The following is an 11863-nucleotide window of genomic DNA, read 5'->3' on the forward strand; positions in this document are numbered from 1 at the left end:
CGCAGCTGTGAGAGGATCCTCTTGGACCACAGCGGCTTTAGCAGGAACCTCTGGGATCAAGGAGGATGAGAGAAGAGCTCTGGGACTGAAGTAGTCTTGGACTGCAGCTCTGTCAGCCTTGCCTAGAACTTCGTTGATGTTCTTTCCCATCATGAGAGTAAACTTTGTGGTGGACATGAAGGGTCTCAGTGTTACCCAGAATCAACCATAGTGGGTTCTGGGGTTGCAGCAGTATCTCGAAAAACATGGCCGCCATCAGCCAATAAAAATTGAGCACCTTTTGTTAATTAATCAAGATTATATATATAATGTATTTCACAATGACAAAGTCTTTTTAATGTGGCTCACAGGTGTAATATCTTTATGGAGGAATCACAGCAGTGACAGGAAACTCTGGGACTGTGAGTGGATCCTCTGACGCAGCTGTGAGAGGATCCTCTGAGGCAGCTGTGAGTGGATCCTGTGAGTGGATCCTCTGACGCTTTTTCTCTGACGCAGATCCTCTGACGCAGCTGTGAGTGGATCCTCTGACACAGCTATGAGTGGATCCTCTGACACAGCTGTGAGATGATCCTCTGATGAGCTGTGAGTGGATCCTGTGAGTGGATCCTCTGACGCTTTTTCTCTGACGCAGATCCTCTGACACAGCTATGAGTGGATCCTCTGACGCAGCTGTGACATGATCCTCTGACGTAGCTGTGAGTGGATCCTGTGAGTGGATCCTCTGACGCAGATCCTCTGACGCAGCTGTGAGTGGATCCTCTGACACAGCTATGAGTGGATCCTCTGACACAGCTGTGAGATGATCCTCTGATGCAGCTGTGAGTGGATCCTGTGAGTGGATCATCTGACGCAGCTGTGATATATATATATATATATATATATATATATATAAAATACTTTTACTTTTAGCCTTTTGAGTTGACAATATATTTATTAAAGCGTTTATACGTAATTGTAGTTTCACCTCTACAAAACATTGCACATTAGTGTAAACCCAACAGTTCACACAAATACAGCTTTAAAAGTCAGCAGGTCAGAGACAGTAAAACATAAAAGGCCTTAAGATAAATACTTCTGGACTTATATAAATTTAGAGCTGCCAATGAAAACCTTTGAAATAGCCTTCCTATTACAAATTTATTTTCAAAAGACACATTAGGTGCAAACTTTACAGTAGTAACAATAAGTATGTACAACAGTACTGTTGTGGCGGATGCTATGGATTATGGACAAATATTTGTCAGGGCAGTAATGAAACATATAAATGAATGTTTGTTTTTTAATAACTGGAGCTGGTGTAAAGATGTCACTGTCCCTTTAAGAGACGCGGACTGACTGAGCGCATATGCAGCGGCTCCTCGTCATCCTCACTGTTACACTGAGACACACAGACACAAGATCCGCCGGGATTCCTCTCAAATTCAGCATCACTCGTGCGCTCGGAATGGAGATGCTGAATAATCGACTAAAATAAGGAAAAGTCCTCGCAGAGATCAAGATGGTGTCGTGGATCATTTCGCGGATGGTGGTGTGAGTGTGTGTGTGTGTGTGTATTGCTGCGGATACATGACGCTTTTCAATGGAATTACAAAAAAAAAATCGGCTTTTTTTTTAATTGAAATCCCTTAATATTAGCATTTTTTTTCGACTACTCCTATGAATTACATAAAAAAATTAATTTAAAATTAATGAAACAAAGCGATGACTATATCCAGACAAGGGATGCTTGTTGTGAGCATGATTTTCACCTAGAGCAAAATGCCCTATGTGTGATATTGTGCCTTGATGTACTAAACACTTCAATAGAGAATTGAATTGTTTGGCTTAAAAACATTGTTTTTTAACATGCCAGCCGTTGTGTAGGCTATATTACACCCATCACAGCATCTCCTCTAGGACTGTATGCTGATGTCATACTTTCAAATGTCCATTTTTAAATCACAAACTGTTATCAGAGACATCTGAGATGGGTTGATGAGGGGTTTATTTCTGTAAGAAGGGCTACCTGCTTAGCTGATTTGTGCCTGCTGGTAATGTTATGCAGTGGAGGCCAGTCTGGTCTATATGACTCACACATTTGGGTCTCATATGGGTTCCTATTGGGATTTACAGTCAGCTGACTTTGAATCGCATTGGATCATATCGAGTCTTCCTGATTCATCGATTACATCAAATACTCAGGCCTTGCTCCTCAATGCATGTGCATGCCATATTATTACAAAGACTGGGAGAAGTTGAATTTGTTGTTATGACTGTGCTGGTCTGGATCTATCCCATTAGATACAAACATCAGGTATCATTATCATGGTTTGCTGAATCTCATGGAACACTCTTTGTTATGGCTTTAACTGTGGCAAGCTGATGCATAATGGGAGTCAAGCTAGCAAATTGGACAGAGGGCATGTAGTCTGCCATGCACCAGACTGCCTCGCTGTCCTCATGCTTCATTATGCAATACACACAGTGCACAGTCTATATGAACATATGCATTTAGAGTAGAAGCATCATTTGAACTATAAGTACACCCATGTTTTAAAGGCAAGATGCTCCATAATTTAATTCTTAGACATTACTATACTTCCCCAGTTAATTAAGGTAATTAAGTATTGCAAACATTTTATTGTTAAGTTTTCGGAAATGGTAAGTTTATATATGCAAATGAGGCATCTATCTATTTCTGTACATTTCCAGAACAGAAATCTGAACTTTGAATAAAGCTTCGCTAAAAAAATTGTTTCGTTTTGTTGACATATTAGAGTCAAAGATTTTTTTTCAGAGGGCATTTCGGATCAAATTTCATCATGAATCAGCCAGAAACAAAGCTGTATAAAATCAGGTAAATGGTATATAAAGAACCCCTCAGTTTTTCCTACTAGTCTAATACAGTACTTTATGGAAAGCTAAATGGCTCAAAAACGTCCATTAAAAAACTATGGTTTGGTAGTGTCTTGCCTGAAGCCACAGAGTGATGGGGACTCACTTTTGCCAGCTGTCTGGAGCACATGCAGTGGGTAGGTGCGGTCTGTCCCGTATCCTGACATCCTCTGCTGAATCTGCCATTGCAGAACACTCAGCTTTTGTCACATCAACACAAAACGGCATATTTGTGTGTTGGAGCGCAAGTGAACGAGAGCACGTGTCGGAGTGCATGCTGCACATGCAGGGCATCTGCGTCTAATCTGGTCCCTTTGTGTGTACATCCGTCTCCAAGCTCTCTGTCTTCCTTTCATAAATGGTTCACATTAAACGGCTCTCAAATTCATCTTGTTTGCTTTCAGTAACATCATCAAGCATGATTGTGTGTGCACAGTAGAGCTAGTGTTAACGGGGATAAGTTTTATGGGTTTGCTTTTCCCTGAAGTGCACGTCTGACTATTTTGATCAACCGCCAGTATATTGGATGTGTGATTTTTCTAAACTGATTCTGGTTGGATTTGAATGAACCGGAGATATCTATCCTACCTTTAACACTTAAATAGGCTGCCTTATAAGTGGCGTAATTGAATTGTGTTCTTTACCTTGGGGTAATGGTGCAAGTGAAACTGTAAATGCTAAAGTGAGCATGTGTGTTTAACAGGAGTCTTTTCTCTCTGCAGCCTGGCCTTCGGGACCCTCTACCCAGCCTATTCATCTTATAAGGCTGTGAAGACGAAAAACGTCAAGGAGTATGTGAGTATTTCAGAATGGCTTAAATTATAACACAATCTGTATTGTGTAAAGGCTGTCAAGTCACTTTTATTCACTTTTAATCAAAACTTTTGATTAAAAAAAGAAATTAAGCATCCCCAACTAAGCAAGCCATTGGTGACAATGGCTAAAACCAAAACTCCATCGCTGATAGAAATGGGAGAAACAAATTTCTTCTGGCCAAACGAAACCAGCATGGCATGGTTTAATTCCAGGCTGCAACACAAGTCAGATTGAGCAGAGGACTCGTCGAATGTTTAGTAAAAACACTTTGGGCATTTTATAACCTTTTTGGAGCTGAATCTATTAATGCACATTCAGTATTAGATGACCTAAGTTATGTGTCATTTGATAATTAGTTGGATATGAACCTTATTGAAGAGAAAGAAGGAGATATAACTGGCAATGCAGTGCAGAGGTGACTGTTTTTTCATAAGGCAGTCATGCATAACACACAAGGCTGTATTCAGCAAGAACATGTGACCTGATGCGTGCTGATGTCATGTGCACACGAGCTTGATTATAACATCTGTGTGTGTTTCCATCCTCAGGTGAAATGGATGATGTACTGGATAGTGTTTGCATTATTTTCGACGGCAGAAACGATCACAGATTTGTTTCTCTCTTGGTCAGTCAGCTGTTAATACTATTTGACTATTTCAGAAATATTAATCACGTTATATACATTAGATTTTTCACAAACTGACCATGATTCTGAAAATAATATACAACGTTTTTTTAATTTATTTAATATAGCGTTCATTGTATTCATTGTTAAATGTTGACCTCCCATTTTGCAGGTTTCCATTTTATTTTGAGCTGAAGATTGCCTTTGTCATCTGGCTGTTGTCCCCGTACACCAAGGGCTCCAGTGTTCTGTACCGCAAGTTTGTGCACCCCACGCTTTCCAATAAAGAAAAGGTACAAAATATAACTTGCCTCATTATATATAATCAAACTATTGTTAAAGACGAGTCTTTACATTTTTGTACGTATGTGTGTGTTACAGGAAATTGATGAGTACATAACCCAAGCTAAAGACCGCAGTTATGAGACCATGATGCGGTTTGGGAAGAGAGGACTCAACATCGCAGCCACTGCAGCAGTCACAGCAGCCTCAAAGGTGAAATCACTGTGTTTTAGATGAAGTGTGCATTTGTGGGTCAGGGCTCAATGCAGTCAGATGGTCCTGGCGCTTGTTTTTCTTAAAAAAAAAAAAAAAAAAAAATACATTTTTATATTATTGAATTAACTGCAAAATAGAGTAAAAACAGTAATATTGTGAAATATTATTACAATTATAAAGAACTGTTTTCTGTTTGAATCTATTGTAAAATGTAATTTATTCCTTTGATGCAAAGCTGCATTTTCAGCATCAGTACTCCAGTCTTCAGTGTCACATGATCCTTTCTCTTGTTTTTAATTATCAGTTTTGAAAACAGTTGTACAGCTTAATATTTTTGTGGAAACATATAATTTTTCAGTATTTTTCGATTAATAGCAAGTTCAAAGGAAAAGCATTTATTTAAAATTCAAATGAACTTTTAAAAATATTTTTGCTGTTACTTTTGATCAACTTAATTCGGAAGCTCGTTTCTGCCAATAAATACAAAATAAAAAATAAAACAAGGTAATAGCGACTTTTTATCTCACAATTCTGACTTTTTTTGTGAGTTATAAAGTCAGAATTGTGTGATTTAAACTCGCAATTGCGAGTTATAAAGTAAAAATTGTAAGTTACTGGATAAAGTCAGAATTTTGAGACATAAACTCGCAATTGTGAGGAAAAAAATTACGACTTTATATCTTGCGATTCTGACTTTATAACTTACAAAAAAAGTCTGAATTGTGAAATAAAGTCCCAATTACCTTGTTTTATTTTTCATTCAGTGGCAGAAATGGGCATCCATAACTTAATGTGTCCTTATTTAATAAAAGCATAAAAAAACTTACTGACCACATATTTAGAACAGTAGTGGATGATTTTATTTTTAAAAAACAAAACAAAAAACAATTATAATAATAATGTTGTTGTGGTGGGGCCAATGGAAATCTATTCAGGGTGAGTAAAGTTCTGACATACTGGTCAAGCATCAATTTTTTTGTTACTTTGAACCCTAGGGGCTATTGTAAAGTATTGTATTGTTTATTTATAAGTTAGGAAATGCATAGTGTAGAGCATGGTCACTGTTCAATACACATTTGTATTTTATTCAAACTGATTTTAGCAAAGAACTTTTACTGACATATGTACAAGTACAGTATAATTGTTTTGTGTATTATTGAACTGCAGGGTCAAGGTGTGTTATCAGAGAAGCTGCGCAGTTTCAGCATGCAGGATCTGACTCTGATTCAGAACGAATACGAGCAGCAGCTGGACAGAACAGACACACACACTGCAGCCACGCTACCTCGGGCTAAAACAGTCACACGCACAGGTAACACACACACACACACACACGGCTATGGTCCGTACAGAATCAAACTTTATAGGGCACGTTCACATAATGAGTGTTTGGTTTCAACAACCCTATTTACTAACAGGTGTTAACTCCGTTAATCTGATCCTAAAAGTATTAATACCTGTGACCAATAACTAATATTGCTTTAAATACAGCTAATATATCTAATAGTCTGACCTGTTCCAACACACTCAGGCAGGTCAGTGAGGTGTTAGTGTGTTTGCTGACTGCAGGAGGCCATTGTCTCAGCCTGTTTCTAATGCTGATGCTGATGTGATTCAGCTGCCTACTGGCTGACAGAGAGGAGGGGTCAATCTGCTGGGGTTTGTTCTTACACAACTGCACACTGCTTTCCATTTGTTGGATGAGTTTCAGTGCACATTCGAGCGGTTCAGGACTGTGCAGAGTCTGGCCTCTTCGAATACTGTGATGTCACGAGACTCGCAAGTCGCTGAAGGTCGTGACCCCCAGTAAGCCTTTACAGCAAACACAAAGAAAGCATGGGGAAGAATCATTCAGAGATGATGATTTCAATAATGATACATGCAGTGATTTTATTAGCCCACAGAGCTCCTGCTTTGAATTGCAGAGCGTCAAAGATACATTGTGAATGGACAAGCAAAAGGCTCTTCTAAAGAAGTCTTTGTGTTTCAGGCTTTGAATGAGATTTGGCAAGCTTTAAATGCCAGATAGAGTCTATTCAGAGCGCCAGTGACAAGACAAATTTGATGCTTGTATTTGATTTGGTTTATTCATTCACGTGACCTCTTAATGTGGTTCATAACAGACACTGCTCTAAAAACATTTATTCATTCAAATAATTTTCTATTTTTTTTAATCATATAACAAATTTCCTAATATTGCTTAATTGATATTTTGTAGTGATGTTGATCAATTAAAAATTACATAAATTACATATTTTTATGTAATTATATCAAACCTAAGATATTTTTATTTTATTTTATTTAATTTAATTTTATTTTATTTTATTTTTTCCTGTTACAGAACACAAAACATATTCTAACTTCTAATTTAGGTGACTCTAAAACAACCTTCACTTTAAACCATTATAATAAATGTTAAATTTAGCTGTGCCTTTAATATAGTGTGCTGTATATTGTGTATGGTAATATAGTGATGTCTCTGTCAATATCATCTCACTCTATTTGAACCTATAATTCCTGCTAAGTTTATTTTGCACATTAATTTTGACAGTAAATTAGAAAATTACATCAACAGGGATCGTGAGTGGCATGCAGATAGCCTGATCATGTTCTGTTACATCAGGCAAAGGATTTGGGGAAAAATATGTTAGTATAGTTTTTCAGGAAGGGAAACAATGGATGTTGCATTAGTTGAGTTAATTAACATATTCTTTTTGACAGTCCTAATATTTAGTTTTTTCTACAATTTATTTAAACTACACATTTTAAAAGGTATATGCAATTTATTTTCACATATAAAAATGGACCAGATCTAAATTCAAAAATGTATGAATAGCAAAAAAAGGCAATCACGTTCATGACAGCTGCTCATCTAGAAGAAAAAAAAATCCTGTAGAGTAGAAGGAGATGTATTGTCTAAACTGTGTCCGTCTTCAGTTCGTGTCCCTCCCATCCCGGCTGACACTGAATCCCAGCACAGCTCTCGCTCTGAGGACCAGGCAGACAGCAGGACGGAGCACTCAGATGAAGATGCAGCGGATAAGGCCCCCAAACGCACCGCAAGCGCCAAAGCACCCAAGAAACCAGTCGCTGCCAAGACAGAGGTACACAGTGTATTGATGTATTTATTAACTCATAGACACACAGTCTACTTAGGCAAGAAACAACTATTTCGACTTTCATTTCATCTGCAATCATGAGTTTAGTTATCAAAGAGGTTTTCCTGTTTATTTTCTGTATGCACATTTCTTCCAAGCCTTTGAGTGAGCGCTCATGTCTTCAATGAGTTGCGTTCCTCCAGTTGCTCGATAAGGTCTCGTTATAACCGTAAAAGGTATTAATACTCTTTCTTTTTTCTTTCGTTCTTCTTTACCCACATATCCTGCTGTCCTCGCCAGCAGACCACCAAGACAGTGAAGAAACCGCCAAAGAAGAAAGCCACCACCACGGCCAACAACAATGCTGAATCACCATGAGTCACATTGCGTTTATTCATCCCCGGACGACACACACACGCTCACATGCTTTCCCATACTAACATTAGTGCTCTTCGCTTTTATAGAAACACACTGACCCTTGCAGATACACACACACACACACATAAGATGCATGCACGATGTAAAATGCGGTGAGTAAGTTAAGACGTCTGGCTTCATGCATTCATTTTTTGTGTTGTGCGTGTGTTTCAAGCAAGGCTGGGTCTTGTCTTATTCTCTGTAGGCCTTTATATTAGAGGGCATCTCTGTAAAGCATTAGATCAGAAAGCAGTGCCTGCACATGATCATACATCAACACTTCTGAACCCACAGTATATCTCTTATAACCACAGACTTCATGCTTGTTTTCCATAATAGAGGCCATTTCACTTTATTTCGCATGTAGGACACACACTATGGGACCAACAAGAAATGGGAACAGAAGAATTGGGCTGTTGAATGAATAGCCTTGATTTACAGCACCGCATCCATAGAGAGTTCTGGAGACACCCACAGCAGTTCTGTTCTCATTCTGGGTCACAAATTATCCCGTGCCCGAGATATGTTGTGAATATTCATAATCAGAGAGGTCAGATGTCTGCTGGATGCTTTAGGCACTCAAATGCTCTTGCCTTTAATAGCACTTTTGTCAGCTGGAGGCGTTCAGATCAAATAAATTATCTCTTGTGCTAATTTTACATTTGTGTAGTGTGAGGTCACACATTTTGAACATTTATAAGACATTTATCCAAGTGGTAGATGAGATAGCAGGTGTCATCTGGTGTTTTGTTAGGGGGCGCAAGATGAAAACAGAATCAGATTTTGGCCGGTTCAGGACAAGAATGAATAATGAATTTAAGTCAGCTTTTTCAGTTCAAGGTTATTTGGAACTGCAGGACACACCTTAAATCCAGATGTGCGCAGCTGTGTTCTGAATTGAAGGATTTGGGGTTTGGTTCTGATCTTGACTTCAAGGCAGTTTGAAGTCTGCAGTACTACTGAGATCTGGTAGGGGGCGCTGCTGTACAGGAAAAGAGCACAGCGCACTTCCTGTCAGATTGAATGATTTTACACGTGGGTGGAGAGAGGATTGCAATTATAGGCTAATGTGTTTTAATCAGTTTGTTAAAGAACTCAAATTAATTAGCCTGAAACGTGTTCATTTGAATAATATTATTGAGTGTACATAATGTCTGCCTTACTCTGATAAAATTTTTAAGTAGAACCATAAGTTTACATTTAGTTTGTCACTTTAGTATAAGATGTACAGAAACATGTTTTTAATTTTTTTTTTTTTTTTTTTGTAAAAAGTGCTGTTTTGTGCATATTTGTTTTAATTTACAAAGTCTTCTCCAACTTTTTTGTACAGAAATGAGAGATGGCTGTCTGCTCTTAGGAAGAACAGGGGACAGTTGTGTGGGAAGGACTGGTGATCATTTTAACATATGTCAGTCTTTACATTATTAGCAGAAAGATGTTTCGGTAGAAACACAGTATAGATGCAGATTTGTCGTCACATTGCTGTCTTCACTATCATCATGATTTTTAATTCAGTGTTGATGTTTGGCATTGTGACATTTTCTGAGTCTCGGTCTCCTGAGTAATTCGGTATTTAAAAAGAATCTTCATTTGACTTTTTTTGTTGTTCTTCTTTTAATTAAATGCTAGTGTGGTTGATGTTCGCCAACCCACACAGAAATGACAAGTCAGTCTCACTCCTCATTCTTCCTTTGTTCCACACTGTTTTTCGCTTCTTTCCCTCTTTGTTCAGTATTTGTTATTTGCATAAATAAAAACGACAATGACTTTTTTTTTTATTCACCAAGGACCACACTGAAAGAGACATGACAAACTGAACATATTTTCTTTTATGTTTTCTGTAGTGTGTTGGAAATTGGTATTATTGCATATACAGATTTGAACTGTGAGAGAATATTCAACATTAATATATGGTTTGTGCCAATTCTCAATGCTCTTAATATGTTAAAAGAATGAAGAAAGAGATTGCTGCTAAGTGTGTACTAACTGACCTTGAATTATTAATCAATAAAATGCAATTACATCCCTAATGGATTCATTACTTTTACATTTAGCACCTAGTTTTTAATTTTTCTAATTAACACCCCCCCCCCCCCCCCCCCTCCTCCTTTTTTTTCTTCTTCATCAAGGTTTTAGTCAAATACTGGTAATGTGCAAATCTGAAATTAATTGATGACAGTATGCTATTTATGCTTTTGACAATTACCTTCAAATACTTAACTCAAATACTCAGGTCTTATTTAACTAGCTCTCTTTAACTCGAAATGCTGAGGGAAAGCGCTGTTAATGTGTACATTTTAAGTTGCTTAATTTGTATATATATATATATATATATATATATATATATATATATATATAATTAAGCAATGTCACTTTTGCAAACTGAGGGAGTTAATAGAAAGATAATGACATACAGCAAGAGCTTTAGTGAGCAGTAATGAATGTTATTGATGGTGTGTATCTCAGATCACTGTAATGAGAAAGCTAATTATATTTACCAATTAAACCCAGTTTCACTGTGCAAATAAACGATGAAGCGGAATGAAAGTGAAATAATGAATAACGCTTTCAGTCAGTGCACACATTAGCTTCACAGGACATGTTACAGCTTCTTTTGAATGTTTGGGGCTATAATCTTCTAGTATTAACCTCCAATGCCATTGTGCTTGAACTCTACCTTCAGCAAAGGTGCTTGTGTTTCACTGCATTCGTCATGTGTCTTTGTGACCGAATGTGTGCAGGCGCACTGGTGAAAGTATGGCCCTAGCTGGTTGCATAAGGCTCTGCGGTGATTGAATGTCATTACTGCTGCAGTCCCGCGGTGCGTTGGGGGATTCCTGGGATGTGGGCTGGTGTGAACCCCAGACGAGGAAATCCCTGAGTGTGCATCAGCTCCCTTCTCCTGTAGGTTTGTCTCCTCTGCTCTTCATGTCAGTAGGATGAGGGTTGCTAGTTGGCCCGCTCTCTCTCTATTCTCTCGCTATTTTTTGCTCTCTCTGTTTCCTTCCCCAGAGTTTACATGGACAGTTCTGACATCAGCAGGAGAAACCCTGTTACTCTGCCTCAGCTGGGCTCTGAAGAGGCCCACGTAATGCCCCCCACTGTATTTTGAACAGCTCATAGTTCCCACCTCTCTTCTCTTTCTACCCTGTGTACATATGTTGGCATGAATTTATTTTTGAGGATGTGCATGTACATGCAATATTGCAATATCTCTTGGCTTTGTTAGAAACTGTAGATAGTGTCAAGAATTTTGGGGGATCTAAAAGTACAAAAGGATTGAATGAACCCAGTTCAGTGGTCTCTGGAAGCACGTGGCTTCTGCATGACCAGCAGAGGGCCTTGTTTGATCAGGAAAGACATTGAAATCAGTCTCCGAACAGCTCCAAAAACACCAATCCTGGTTGAGAAGTTCCCAGCTCATTTATTTAGCAGATACTTTAAAATCTTGAAGGCTGAGGGTCACGAAGAGAACAGTCTGCATTATACATTCAAATATTTTCCCTCCTGCTACTTTTGATATTTTGAGTTC

At 38.2% G+C, this 11863-nt stretch overlaps 1 protein-coding gene across 1 annotated transcript; it reads left to right on the top strand.

Annotated features, from left to right (window-relative positions):
* Positions 1–1343: 1343 nt before the first annotated feature.
* Positions 1344–8743, top strand: LOC132113992 (receptor expression-enhancing protein 2-like). Its single transcript, XM_059522095.1, has 8 exons — positions 1344–1533; positions 3600–3672; positions 4242–4318; positions 4491–4611; positions 4700–4813; positions 5984–6128; positions 7754–7920; positions 8218–8743. Exons 1-8 carry the CDS (start codon positions 1502–1504, stop codon positions 8290–8292), a joined length of 804 nt encoding a protein of 267 aa, XP_059378078.1. The 5' UTR covers positions 1344–1501; the 3' UTR covers positions 8293–8743.
* The last annotated feature ends 3120 nt before the right edge of the window (positions 8744–11863 follow it).

The sequence above is a fragment of the Carassius carassius genome, chromosome 33 (assembly GCF_963082965.1).
Source record: "Carassius carassius chromosome 33, fCarCar2.1, whole genome shotgun sequence".
Taxonomy (NCBI): domain Eukaryota; kingdom Metazoa; phylum Chordata; class Actinopteri; order Cypriniformes; family Cyprinidae; genus Carassius; species Carassius carassius.